The 14,389-nt window shown below is 51.7% G+C and overlaps 1 protein-coding gene across 3 annotated transcripts in view; it reads left to right on the forward strand.

Annotated features, from left to right (window-relative positions):
* Positions 1-13,012, forward strand: part of LOC144733473 (uncharacterized) — a 44,873-nt gene extending 31,861 nt beyond the window's left edge. For 2 of the 3 annotated variants that reach the window (XR_013588363.1, XM_078615391.1), the window contains 6 exons: positions 2,986-3,156; positions 9,437-9,526; positions 9,959-10,008; positions 10,209-11,090; positions 11,456-11,502; positions 11,916-13,012. Coding sequence is in view for 2 of the 3 variants with exons in the window: in XM_078615391.1 (XP_078471517.1) it covers positions 2,986-3,156; positions 9,437-9,454 (189 nt within the window). In the remaining variant the exon portion in view is untranslated. Of the gene's footprint in view, positions 1-2,985; positions 3,157-9,436; positions 9,527-9,958; positions 10,009-10,208; positions 11,091-11,455; positions 11,626-11,915 lie in introns of all 3 variants that reach the window. The other variant, XM_078615392.1, reaches the window with a different exon arrangement.
* The last annotated feature ends 1,377 nt before the right edge of the window (positions 13,013-14,389 follow it).

Raw genomic sequence — 14,389 nt, forward strand, 5'->3', positions numbered from 1 at the left:
CAGATTGTGTGTGTGTGTATATATCAGATTATGTGTACATATTGGTAGATTCTATTTTTTGTAGGTATATTAGATTGTGTGTGTGTTGAAATATCAGAAGGTGTGTTGGTACATGAGATTGTGTGTTGGTACATCAGATTTCGTGTTAATACACCAGATTGTACGTGTTCGTACATCAGAAGTTATTACCACCACTATCTTCATCATCACATCAACCATTATTACTCTCAACATCATCATCCTCACCATTGCCATCATCTTCATCATCACTCACATCATCAACAGGACCCTGCGGGGTGGGCTGGTAGGAACGAATAACCAAAGAATATAAACATAATGTATTATTACACTTGTTTAGCCAGGAAAGCCCCACTGAGTCTAAAGGTTTTTGTAGGGTCCTGCCAAGTGTTTGCAGTAGGGGGCGATGTTGCTACACCTAATCGGACGATACGAAGGGAGAGATTGAGGCCTAGTTCTAGGCTTTAGGCCTAGCTGTAGGCTTTAGGGCGCTGTGAGTTAATTTTTTATTTAAATGTTTTAATTATTTACGTAAAAGCTTTAAATTTAAATGTTTCTATTTAAAAACATGAGGGAATGTAACATTGTTAAACATTAACTCCCTTTCACACACGCGGGGGTACGATACGAAGGGAGAGTTTCAGGCCTAGTTCTAGGCTTTAGGCCTAGCTGTAGGCTTTAGGGCGCCGTGAGTTAATTTTTTATTGAAATGTTTTAATTATTAATGTAAAAGCTTTAAATTTAAATGTTTCTATTTAAAAACATGAGGGAATGTAACATTGTTAAACATTAACTCCCTTTCACACACGCGGGGGTACGATACGAAGGGAGAGTTTCAGGCCTAGTTCTAGGCTTTAGGCCTAGCTGTAGGCTTTAGGGCGCTGTGAGTTTTTTTTATTTAATTTCAAAGTTGTAATTAAAAGCTATCTCAGGGAATTATAAGGGAATGTTACACGTGTTTAGCCAGGAAAGCCTCATTAATTTAAATGTTTTAATTAAAAGCTATCTGAGGGAATTATAAGGGAATGTTACACTTGTTTAGCCAGGAAAGCGTCACTGAGTCTAAAGGTTTTTGTAGGGTCATGCCAAGTGTTTGCAGTAGGGGGCGATGTTGCTACACGGACGGACGGACGGTCGGACGGACGGACGGACGAAATAATCTATTGGTGGCTGGTCCACTTCGTTCCTACCAGTATAAACAGGACCCTGCGGGGTGGGCTGGTAGGAATAATACTAATACCGGTACAGGGATATCGACCGCACACACACGTGCACACATGCACACACACACGCACATACGCGCACACACGCGCACACACGCACATACACATACACACGCACACACGCACACACACGTACACACACATGCACGCACGCACACGCACACGTAATGAAGTTGTGTTGCTACGCTTCCAGTTCGCCGTGAATAACGATCCGAAGCCCAATAGCGCCCATTCATCACGCCGCTCGAGTGGGCCGGACACGCACACACGCACACACAGACACGCACACACACGCGCATACACACGCACACACACGCACGCAAACACACACGCACACACACACACGCGCATACACACACGCACGCACACACACACGCGCACACACACGCACCTCTCACCTGCAAGGCAGCGGTCGCCGCTTCTCCTCCCACATCTCTCGTCGCGGCAGCTGTAGCGATGGTGCAAGTTTGTTTTTATCATCAATTCCTCCTCCACCCCTCCCCGCCACTGTTCACCCACAAGAATAAATGAGTTCGCCCATAGTCAGTCGATCAATAATAGGTGGATTATTACATCGCAGCAGGATAAGGGCGTGGGGGGGGGGGCGACGGCTTGGGGTTGGCGTTCATCCAGCAGTGGATTTATCACGGCTGCGACCCCGCGTCACCGCGATCCTCGTGTCCTCCCCTAGGTTGACTCAGCCTAAAATGGCACACCGGGATTGGTGGCACAGACGTCTTGGCACACTCACGAAGCCTTCTGCACTAGGCCTCGCGAAGCCTTCTCTACAGTAGGCCTCGCGAAGCCTTCTCTGCAGTAGGCCTCGCGATGCCTTCTCTGCAGTAGGCCTCGCGATGCCTTCTCTGCAGTAGGCCTCGCGAAGCCTTCTCTGCACTAGGCCTCGCGAAGCCTTCTCTGCAGTAGACCTAGCGAAGCCTTCTGCACTAGACCTCGCGAAGCCTTCTCTGCAGTAGGCCTCGCGAAGCCTTCCCTGCAGTAGGCCTCGCAAAGCCTTCTCTGCAGTAGGCCTCGCGAAGCCTTCTCTGCAGTAGGCCTCGTGATGCCTTCTCTGCAGTAGGCCTCGTGATGCCTTCTCTGCAGTAGGCCTCGCGAAGCCTGCTGCACTAGGCCTCACGAAGCCTTCTCTGCAGTAGACCTAGCGAAGCCTTCTGCACTAGGCCTCGCGAAGCCTTCTCTGCAGTAGGCCTCACGAAGCCTTCCCTGCAGTAGGCCTCGCGAAGCCTTCTCTGCAGTAGGCCTCGCGATGCCTTTTCCGCAGTAGGCCTCGCAAAGCCTGCCGCACTAGGCCTCGCGAAGCCTGCCGCACTAGGCCTCGCGCCGTGCTTTTCGTGCACAAATAAGGCGATTAAATGTATCTCGTCTCTGTGTTAATAAATGTATCTTGTCTCTGTGTTAAAAAAACGTGCTGCGTTTCAGTAAAGTAAATTTGAAGCGAAGTTTAAAGTTTCGCCGTGAGGCGCCGGAAGCGACGGCCATCTTGTTTAATTCACAGATCGCAGGGGGAGCGGGTGGCCATCTTGTCGGACAGGGTCATGCCAAGTGTTTGCAGTAGGGGGCGATGTTGAAACACGGACGGACGGACACATTAATCTATTGGTGGTCTGGTCCACTTCGTTCCTACCAGTATCACCTTTATCACCATCACCTTTATCACCATTGCCATCATCGCCATGACACCCTTCAACTCTACCGTCACCACGACCTCAATCCTCGTTACCAACAGGAAGAAGCAAAGCTACCGCAGCCACCAGCTTCCACAGCTCTGCCACCCACAGCTCTGCCACCCACCCCTCAGCCTCCCGCCCACACCTCTGCCGCCCACCCCTCAGCCTCCCACACCTCTGCCGACCACCTCAGCCGACATTCAATGCCTCATCGCGAGCTTCTTCAAGGAGTAAGGAGCCTTCCAATTCCCCGCACTAACCCACGCACACGGGTATCCCAGCCTGCACTGTTATGTTATATTTCATCATCATCATCAGGCATGATCATTGTACTGCTGGGTAAATGCTTCCCCAAGCCATCACGATCCCACTGTCCTGCAATGTAATAACCTTCTTATAATCTGTACACAAACTAATTTAATAGCTCCAACTCCTGGAAGGCCTTGCTCTTAGGGGCCAGTGTCCTGCTAAAGCCCACTCACTTTTTTTACACCAGTCAGAATGGTGTGTTTATGTAGTATAGTAAACTACGGCGGGAGACCACTTGACGGGTAGCACACTTCATTCACACTTGGGTTGTCACAATAACACGTGTTGTCACTACAGCTCACGCTACACGTTCCACCTGACACGTGTGGTATCTACAGCTCACGCTACACGTTCCACCTGACACGGGTGGTTACTACAGCTCACGCTACCCGTTCCACCCGGCTACACACACACGGGCATTCCAGCCCCGTAGCATCCGGGGGAACCTCTAGACCCACCCCAGCTTGGGTACGGATCACGACCACTGGGTCCCGCGGCCCGGTCCTCACACGGACGTCCGGCTCCCGGGTCCCAAGGTCCCGCCTCTGAGCCACACAGGGCCCCGGTCCTTACAAGGACAGCAGGACTAGGTGTCTCAGGGCCCTATCTCTTCCTCCTCCTTCTTCCGTCTTCACTGGTCACCAACTTCTCCCCGAGCGCCCGCGCGCACCGCCTTATATAGCCCTCCGCTCCAAGGAGACGGAGCCTATGCGGACCGCGATGTGAGCACCCTCCCTAGCCGACCAATCATCACGCGCTGCCAAACGATCCCTTCTTGTGTCAGCGCACATAACCAATCACCACGCGCTGCCACACGATCCATCACTGTCAGCGCGCGTCACCAACACACAGCCAATCACCATCACATAACCCATGACCCCGCGCTGACCTACGATCCCTCACCGTCAGCGCGCGTCACCAACACACAGCCAATCACCACGCGCTACCCCACGATCCCTACCACCAGCGCGTATCATCACTACATCACCCCCCCCCCCCCCCCCCCCACATAGCTCGCAGCCGGCCCGGCTGCCAAACAACAACAAACCAACAAAAAAAAACCCCACTCCCGAAGTGTGCCCCGTAACACAACAACAACGCAACACAACAACACAACACAACAACACAACACAACCTATGTACAAACCGACGAGCAATACAATAAAGTTATTCCGAAAAAAATCGTGTCCAGTGTCTCCTTGACTACCGATCCCCCTTCCGCACGCTCCTTGAACGGGTGATAAAGTGGTCGAGCGGACGGGGAACGTAGGGACGAGACGCTCCGGCCGCGTCGGCCCGCATCCCCACCCCATTTATTCGGTCAGGAAAAGTTGCGCGACCTAGCGCGAGTCCACCTGGCCGGTCCGTCGTACGGGACAAGACGCTGTCGACCGTCTGGTGGCACCGGCAGCCCAGGAAGGCACGGTTCGGGCCTGGAAGAACTGGCCGTGCCCCGGGGATCTGGTCGCCGGTGGTCGGCAGCCGTCAGTTCCCGGACACCTGGGAGCGGATCAGGCGAAAACATGTGAGGATCAGGCGAAGAAATCTCCCTCCCCGGGTCGTCGGTCACATCACCTGCTCGGTCATCACGACACAAAGGAAGGCCATATGGTGGCGTGAACGGTTTTAGCCGGGAGGGGTGAACGTACCACCGGCGCTTAGTGCCTACTCCATGTTAATCACTGGTGTTAATCACTGGGGCTCATTAGGGTTCGGTGTTAATCACTGGGGCTCCCTTAGGGTTCAGTGTTAATCACTGGGTGTCATTAGGGTTCAGTGTTAATCACTGGTGTTAATCACTGGGGCTCATTAGGGTTCAGTGTTAATCACTGGGGCTCCCTTAGGGTGCAGTGTTAATGACTGGGTGTCATTAGGGTTCAGTGTTAATCACTGGTGTTAATCACTGGGGCTCATTAGGGTTCAGTGTTAATCACTGGGGCTCCCTTACGGTTCGGTGTTAATCCGCAAGAACACCCCTCTTAATCGCTGGAGGTGTTCCTCAAAGGTTTTACTGAAAACAATGACATCGTCAAGAAAAATTAAGCAAGTATCCCATTGCAAACCCGACAAAACCAATTCCATAAGGCGCTGAAACGTCGCGGGAGCGGAGTGGAGTCCCATGGGCAACCGATTAAACTGGAACAGGCCCCCTGGGGTCCGGAATGCTGTCTTAGGTTTAGACTCATCGTCGAGTGGCAGCTGCCAGAATCCCGACAGTAAGTCAAGTGTAGAAAAATACCGCGCCACGGACAATGCGTCCAGGGACTCGTCCATCCTGGGGAGCGGATACGCGTCGGCCACGGAGATTTTATTCAGGCGACGGAAATCCACACAAAATCGCAAGGAGCCGTCTTGCTTTTTAACCAGAACGATAGGTGCTCCCCACGGACTGGATGAAGGCGAAATGATGTCGGCCGTCAGCATGTCATTGACGGCCGATTGAACGTGTTCCTTCTCGGCAGGACTCAGCCGGAAGGGATTCTGCCGGACTGGTGCTGCATCGCCTGTTTCAATGTGGCGGCGTAACAGGTCCGTGCACCCAATATCATATTTGTGCGTGCTGAACACATCGGAAAATTCGATCAGCAGAGCGCGCAGCGCACCCAATTGCACCCTTGACAAACCACTTGAGTCCGCACACAGCGAATCGACCCATTCAAGGTCATCACCCGATGTAATTTTCTGCGCCGGGACGGGATCAACATGTGCAACAAGGCGCTCTTCCGCAGGAACCCGTGCCGCATGAGCAAGCACGGTGCCCTGCGGAATAATGGCCGGCCTTGAACCAGCGTTTAACACCATAACGAACGGGTCCCCGTCAGCCCGAACCAACGTTTGAGCCACCGCCAAATCCAGACCCCCGACAGCTCTATTCGATGGACCCAAAAGCACGCCTTGTCCTGCAGTCTCCCCACCCAATGGCTTCCGCAACCGGAGGGGTATCAACATCTGCGAACCCGGGGGCACGTGCACCGTCTGTGTCGCTAGCGCTTGGATCGTCGCCCACGCCGTCCGTATTTCAGTAGGGTTAGACAAAAAAGAAATACGGCGACCCGATGGCAGCTCAATACAACGTTGATCCACGAGAATTTTAATGGGCATCTTAGCCAAAAAATCTGTGCCCAACAGACAAGGAACCGCTAGGGAAGAGGAGACGAAAATAGGTCCCGCCAATTTAATATCCCCTATGCAAATGGACGCCCGAATCTGACCGATAATACCCAATGAGCCCCCATTTGCCGCGTAAAATGGCACGTCCACCGGAAGCAGAGGTCGACATTGGACGGGGAGAATGTTATAAATGAGGTATGAAATTATAGTGGCCGACGCTCCCGTGTCCACCAACACCCTGACCTCGACCCCGTCTATGAATCCCGTAACGACCGACGAACCGGCCACCGCGGCCACAATTCTGTGGCCCAACTCGGACCATTCAATGTCCCCCCGGCCCCGTACGAACCCCCCTCTCCGAACCGATTCCCCGCCCCCAATCGCACATCCTCCGCCGCAAAGCAACGGCCCATGTGTGTCGTGTATGTAGGCCGAGCATGTGAAGTGCCGCGACTTGCCGGGGGTAGTTGGGACGACTTGGGGCCGTGGTCGTTGTCTAGCCGAGGTCCCGTGGCACGCTGACGTGGAGCGCGGCACCCGGACGCCACGTGGCCCCGAAGGCCGCAGTTGTAGCACGTGATGAGGGACGTCGGAGGTCTCGGTTGCTCCAGCTTGCGGGTCGATCGCAGAGGCGACCGACCCCCCGACCTCCAATCCCCCGGTCGTGCAGCCGCGAACGCCTCCTCCCGTGGGCGAACGACCTGGGGCTCGGTGACCACCGGGCCCGGAGCTGAGACCCCGGCAGCAGTTCAGACGACCACCTGTTTCCGCTGCAGGACCTCGTGCGCCTGAATACTCGTAGCAACACGCAACGAACATATATCCACTTCTTCGGCTGTGTTGATGGGGACCCCCAGGTCCTGTGCCAACTTGAGCAGTTGTTCCAAAACCATAGCGTCCTGCCCCTCCCCGTCCATACGAGGGAACGCGGCGTCGTCGAGGGCCAACAACGCCGTGCGGTAGGCGAGCGCGGTCTCCGTGTCCGCCTTCCGTCGGTCGTAAAATTGGTGGCGGCAGGCCGAAGGTGGTCCGTAAACTTTGGCCATGAGGCCCAGCGCAGCCTTGAGCGTGGAGCGGGCCGATCTCGATGCGGACCTGAAGGCCGCGAGCGCGTCGTCGTCTAACATGGCAGGCAGTGCCCGCAGCGCCGTAGCGTCGGACCAGGCCGACATCTCTTGATGGGCGCGAAATCTTCTTTGGAATGCGCCCCAGTCCCCGCCGTCCGCCTTGAAGGCTGTCAACGCGGGAAGGCGCTGCTGGAAAATTATGTCGTCCTCTGGCTCCTGACTCTCCTGCGCCGCACCGTCGAGCTGCAAAATGGCAGCCCCTATGGCGGGTGGCTGATGGCAGCCCGTAGCGCGCGTTGATGACGTAAGCGGCAGGGATTGGTGGACTCCCGCCACGTGTTGCTCGCAGTTCCCGCCAAAAGATGGCCGCTCAGCAGAAATGGCGGGAATTTCAAAGTCATTTTGGCAGGAATCAGCAACGCGAGCCCTTTCAATGTCCGTCGACGTTCTCACTCCTCCTGATGTGGTGATCTCCGCTAGGATGGACGCCGCGGGAGTGCGCGTCGCGGAGTCCGGCGTCAGCCCCCAGCCGCTCGTTGGGCGCCCATGAAGGGTCTTGTGGCGCCGGCGTCTCTTCCTCTTCTCCCCCTGATGCCTGCTGGCCCGAGTCGTCGTGGTTTTCCTCCCGGTCACACTCGTGAGTCCGATGAGTCTTCCTGGTATCCATGGCAGGATGACTGTTTCACTCCTGACGCCAGTTGTAGTATAGTAAACTACGGCGGGAGACCACTTGACGGGTAGCACACTTTATTCACACTTGGGTTGTCACAATAACACGTGTTGTCACTACAGCTCACGCTACACGTTCCACCTGACACATGTGGTATCTACAGCTCACGCTACACGTTCCACCTGACACGGGTGGTTACTACAGCTCACGCTACCCGTTCCACCCGGCTACACACACACGGGCATTCCAGCCCCGTAGCATCCGGGGGAACCTCTAGACCCACCCCAGCTTGGGTACGGATCACGACCACTGGGTCCCGCGGCCCAGTCCTCACACGGACGTCCGGCCCCCGGGTCCCAAGGTCCCGCCTCTGAGCCACACAGGGCCCCGTCCTTACAAGGACAGCGGGACTAGGTGTCTCAGGGCCCTATCTCTTCCTCCTCCGTCTTCCGTCTTCACTGGTCACCAACTTCTCCCCGAGCGCCCACGCGCACCACCTTATATAGCCCTCCGCTCCAAGGAGACGGAGCCTATGCGGACCGCGATGTAAGCACCCACCCTAGCCGACCAATCATCACGCGCTGCCACACGATCCCTTCTTGTGTCAGCGCACATAACCAATCACCACGCGCTGCCACACGATCCATCACTGTCAGCGCGCGTCACCAACACACAGCCAATCACCATCACATAACCCATGACCCCGCGCTGACCTACGATCCCTCACCGTCAGCGCGCGTCACCAACACACAGCCAATCACCACGCGCTACCCCACGATCCCTACCACCAGGGCGTATCATCACTACATTTACACTACGTATGTTGTGCACGTGCCTCTCTGTCTCTCATTGGTACTGTTTTACTGTTGGTTTGCCTTGCTTCTATAGTTTAGTCCCATTATATTAATGATATCGTGAACTCTTAATCGTATATAAAGATGCAGCCCTGCAATTCCCTTCGCATTCCACTGCCGATGGAATTGTCTCCACTAGAGGGAGCTCTGGAGACCCCTCTATGGGGTATTTGGCCTTCTCTTCCATACTGATCGTACATGTTGGAAGTAGAGGGAGTGCCCACACTTGACCCCAACACTGCTAATTGACCTGTGGTGGACAGCGGGCTGGACAGAGGTGCGGGGATTCAATCAGTTTGCACCTTTGCTTCAACATTCGCTTACAGGACATTACACTGGCAACCTCTGAATTGCAAGCCCAGCGGAATAACCGTCACACAACTACAATCACACCTATGATTGTATACTTGCATCGTGAATAGAAAAATAAAGTTGAGTTAATTAATCGATGCATCGCTATGCGCTCGGTGTTTAAAGTGTGTTGTGTGTGCATTTGCAGGTAATACAATCTGTATGATACTGCAGACCGTCAGGGTCTGCTCAAGAAGTATGATAAGGATGTCCTCATCACCATCTACACCCCCTCAGAGTGAGTTGACGCATTAATACAAACACACACACACTCACACTGGTCTGCAAGGCTGTCACATGAAAGGATGAATTGGTATTTAACACAGACCGCTCTCGAGAGACTTTATTACTTACATTGCTTATCATCGGTACAGGCATTTAATAGCATTCATAATAACAAAACATTGTATATCGCTATCACATGGCAGGCCATTTCAAGTTCGCTGGAACGCGCGGAGGCTTTTTCACGTCGCCGCAAGCAGCCATGCAGAAGCTTGCTTTAAATGCTACGAAATTAAACCTGGCTTCCAAAAGTGGAATTTAAATAATCGGTTTCTTTGATACCAGAAGAAAAAAATGCTTTACGCACAGGCTGAACTTGAAACACAATTGTTGATGCGAGTGCAACCACCCCCTTGCCTAATGCTCCGGATATCGTTTCAACCTCCAGAAGCAGCCTGGGAGAGGATGGTGCAGATAAGGAGAGCCCGGAAAATTCACGTGAGTGTTGGTAAAGAGCGATGTTTGCACTCATGTCATTGTGTCACCCTGCATCACGCGGTTTTGTTGTTCTTCGCCCGCACTTCCCATAAGCATAGTTGGCTACGTACGGTGGGAAAGAAGTTCAACATACCTACATGCGTATGTGTCGCCGCTCACGTCACGCGATTTTGTCGCCTGCCTCCCTCCTTGTTCAACAGCCCGAGTCAAGCGGCTGACGGTGGAGGACTTCCTCGAGGAGCTGGCGCACACGCATCACGATGCGTGTTCCTTCACCACCACCGTCAGCCATGGCACAGTGTGCCGGCCATAGCCTTGCACCCTCACGCCCTCATTGGTGCAGCCACTGGCTCTGCCTAAACACAAAGAGCTGAGCTTGTCCGGCCTGAGTTTGCAAACAATTGCGGTGCACAAGCCCTCAATTTACGTTCATAATTTTTACTATGATAATTTTTTACTTGTTCGTTGATACCCTAATTTGTACGTCAAAATGTACACCTTAAGCGTAAATTATCTTAAGATGGATTCAATCCATCTTCTTCGCCTTAAATATACATTATCCCTAGCCTTGACACTCAATCCCATCATGATCCCTTGCCCACATCTGAAGACTATCTCTAACCTTGACATTCACACGAGCCCAGACTGTCACACTTACTGGAGCCACAGCACTAACCCTAACCTAGACTATGCGGTCGCCACCTCTTGGGTGGCTTGCAAATGAGGGACGGTCGTGTTTACTTGTGACTCTCACTTTACAGGATACTCAGGTGAATTTCACTGTCCATGGCTTCTTTAAAGAGAGTATCTGCATAGTCACATTCACCATCAGCTTCATCATCATCCTCATCAGCAGCAGCATCATCAACACCATCACTGACATTTAACTCCACCAGGTGCATTCTGCACCGCCTATCATAGACACCACCTCACCATTCTATTGATCCTGCCCTGCGGTTTGTGTCCACGGCGTGGCTCTATCCGTGCGCCTGTGCCATGTGTCGATCGTCAGTCAAGAATTGCCGGGAGTCAGTGAAGGTGTTTTGGCGAGTGGTGCAATTGGTGCCAACCATGGACGGCAGGTGAGTCACTTGCACCGTGACAGCACACATCATAAACACGCACACACCGCACAAAGAGAAGACATCTGTATTCCTGCTTCCTTTTCCTCCGCTCCCTCTCCCATTCCTCTTCTGCCTTAACGAGGTGCAATACTCTGGTTTTCCAGAAGGCAGTACAGCAAGTGTGGACTAATCTCCATCTGTTCTTCTTTTTGGGATAGAGCGTTGTTCCTTTGCTTTTGTGGGGTTTCTCTAGGTGCTCCCACATGTGTAAGTCATGAATTAGCAGGCCCCTCCTTGAAAAGATTTACTGGACTCAGTTTAGCTTGCTGGATAAATAAGTAACGTGCTATTATTATTGACCTGCTTGTGTTCCTACCTGGCAGGCCATCTGTCGTGAGCAAGCGGCTGTTCATCCGCCAAGCTCATTCAAGTGAGATCCCCCCTGCACTTGCCGCAAACACATCACCACCGTCCAGCAGCTCCACGCACACGATGCTCACCTTGTCAAGTCGTTCTCAGAGATATCCAAGATGACACCGTAGTGGTTGCAAAGGTTGGCGAGAGCACGTGGGACTGCACTACGGCCACACGCACGAACGCACACGCACGCACGTACGGTGCCATGGGCTGTAGAAACCCGGCGCTAACGCTCTGTTTGCCTCCTGTGCACGCTCACCCTCACAGATGCCTGGAGCAGAACATCTCAATGCGAGTACCGTGCCGCCCACACTGCTGACCGACACGCGGGGTCACAACTGGACGGGCGTGTTCAGATTTGGCGAGCGTCGCTCATGACGCCGCTTGTCTCTCCTTCTACTCTGCCCCTCCTCCTTCCCTCATCAGCATCGCTGCTCCGGGTTTGGTTGTGGCTCCTGCTCCGGTGCGGATCTACCAAAACCACGGTCGGCAATCGTCATTCCCATCGTCAGAATGGAGGGAAGATTCCGGAGGAGAAATTTATCTAATCAATGCTCACCCCACCGAATGGATCCTTCCACATGTTTCTGTTTTGTGTCAAACTGTGATTGTTTTTTGTATTATAAAATGTAATAATTATTATGCTATTAATTTTGGCTGTCGTTGTGACATCTGTTAAAAGCATCGCTACGGATTGCAGTGCACTCAGTACAAACCATCCTTGCTTTGCGCTCATGATGCATTTTACCATTGTAGAAATGGGGATGTGTTCCCGACAATGTTATTTCTTATGTATGAGCAATATATGATGGCTTCATTGGGTTATTTGTAAAATCGCTAATAAAAATGCAGATTGTAAACAGAACTTTATAATCTATTATAACACGTGACTGTACTCACCAGTGCATTCTGCTGTACTCTTGGTGAGGTTCATTTTATATGGAGCCTGAGACTCTCATCTGGCTAACTGTAGTGTAATCACATTGAGATTCAGTTTCCTTGTATATAGATCACTGTCCACAGAAGAAATTGTTGTGCGGGTCAAAGCATTAGTTGCTGCATATCCAGTAGATCTCGAACATCATTCACTGATTAATTCCTGTTTTTCCTGCATTGGTATGCAGGGGGAAAAAAACATTGGCAGATATGCTCAAAGCCCATATATCTAACAAGCTGATCAGCAGCTTTCAGAATGTTACATTGCTCTGTATCTTGCCATCTTGGGAATCAATTGTGAAAGGGAGGGTTATTTTTCCAAGCTAAAGCTGATAAAAAAAAATATGTCTCCGATCAACCAGAGAAAAACAATGCTGACTTGTTTTTCCTTGCACTGTTACTTTCTATTGAGAATGAGACTGTGCGAAATGTTGTTGCTAATTTTGCAATGAAAACATTTCGAGACGTTTATCTCCAGTGTTAATCTCTTTCACCTTATGAAAAAAAAACACTTACAATGACAGGATCCTGCATTTTTGTATCTACACTGTGCATATACTTGTGATATAAATATATTTCAATCTTCATTTGAAGCTTTCGTGACTGCAGGAATCCATCCTCTGGTTCTTTTGGTAAAGTTACATAGTTAGAAAAACTAATAAAACAACACGACGTTTCGGTCACAACACAAGCGTCCGTCGTCAGGTGAGAAAGACTGATTTGCTGTTATGGCTTTATATAGGCACGGGAGGGGGGGGGAATTTTGTGGCGTGCAGGGACGGGTGGGGGCTGGAGAAATTAGCATGTCCATGAGCTTGAATTAGTAAACGAAAACAGCATGGGTGGAAGAGTGAGAATCACAGCAGTTAAAACTTGACGTGGTTTATTACGTCCTTCCAACGATTGCTCAATCTGAATCCATCTTCTCGATTAAAGTTTTGTCTGTGTTTGAATATCTCGATGGCTTCATGAACAAATCTCTGATGGTAGCCCGAGGGTTTGCAGATCATCTTGGTCTCGGAAAAAACAATGTCATGTGTGCCCACAGCGTTGAAACAATGATCCGCCACCGCCAAGGTGTTGGTTCTTCCGTGTTTCAAATCCGCTTTGTGTTCGCGAACCCGGTCTGAGACATGTCGCTTCGTTTCACCAATGTAACTGCTGCTGCAGACACAACTCAGCTTATAGACACCAGGACATTGCATGTCCAGAATCGCATCCTTCACCGATGGGATCAAATCACGGATTTTGTGTACTGTATTGAACCGAACTTGTATCTTGTGTTTGTTCAAGATTTTGGAAATTCTTTTGGTGACCCCTGCTATGTATGGCAAGGTGATGGTTTTGATTGGGTCCTCAGATGGATCTCTACCCATGTTTGGGGATGCAGCTTTGCGGAATGTGCGGTCAGAATATCCATTACTCCTGAGAGCCTGGCATACGTGTTCAAGCTCACTGGCTAGGTGGTGCTGGTCGGAGATGCAACGAGCCCTATGGTGTAGTGTTTTGATGAGGGAATTCTTCTGGGCTGGATGGTGGTGGGAGTCAGGCTTTAGATAGGAATCCGCGTGGGTGGCTTTCTTATAGACAGTGTCCCAACGAGCCATCAGGTCTCTTTATCAAAACATCCAGGAATGATAGCTTGTCATTTCCACTTCCATGGTGAATTTGATAGATGGGTGTATAAAATTGATGTGGTTGAGAAATTGGTATAGTGCCGGCAGGCCATGTGGCCAGATGACGCACGTGTCATCCACGTATCTCTTCCACAAGGAAGGACGTCGGGTGGATGTCTGGATGGCATCTGTCTCAAATTTATCCATGAAAACATTCGCTATCACTGGTGATAGGGGAGAGCCCATTGGGGTACCTTCATTCTGTTTGTAGAAAGTACCATTACAGGTGAAGTAAGTGTTGGTAAGGCAGTGCCTTACCAACGAAGGTACATCAGGATTCAGTCCCTG

This window comes from Lampetra planeri, chromosome 47 (genome assembly GCF_965212315.1).
Source record: "Lampetra planeri chromosome 47, kcLamPlan1.2.h2, whole genome shotgun sequence".
Lineage (NCBI taxonomy): Eukaryota > Metazoa > Chordata > Hyperoartia > Petromyzontiformes > Petromyzontidae > Lampetra > Lampetra planeri.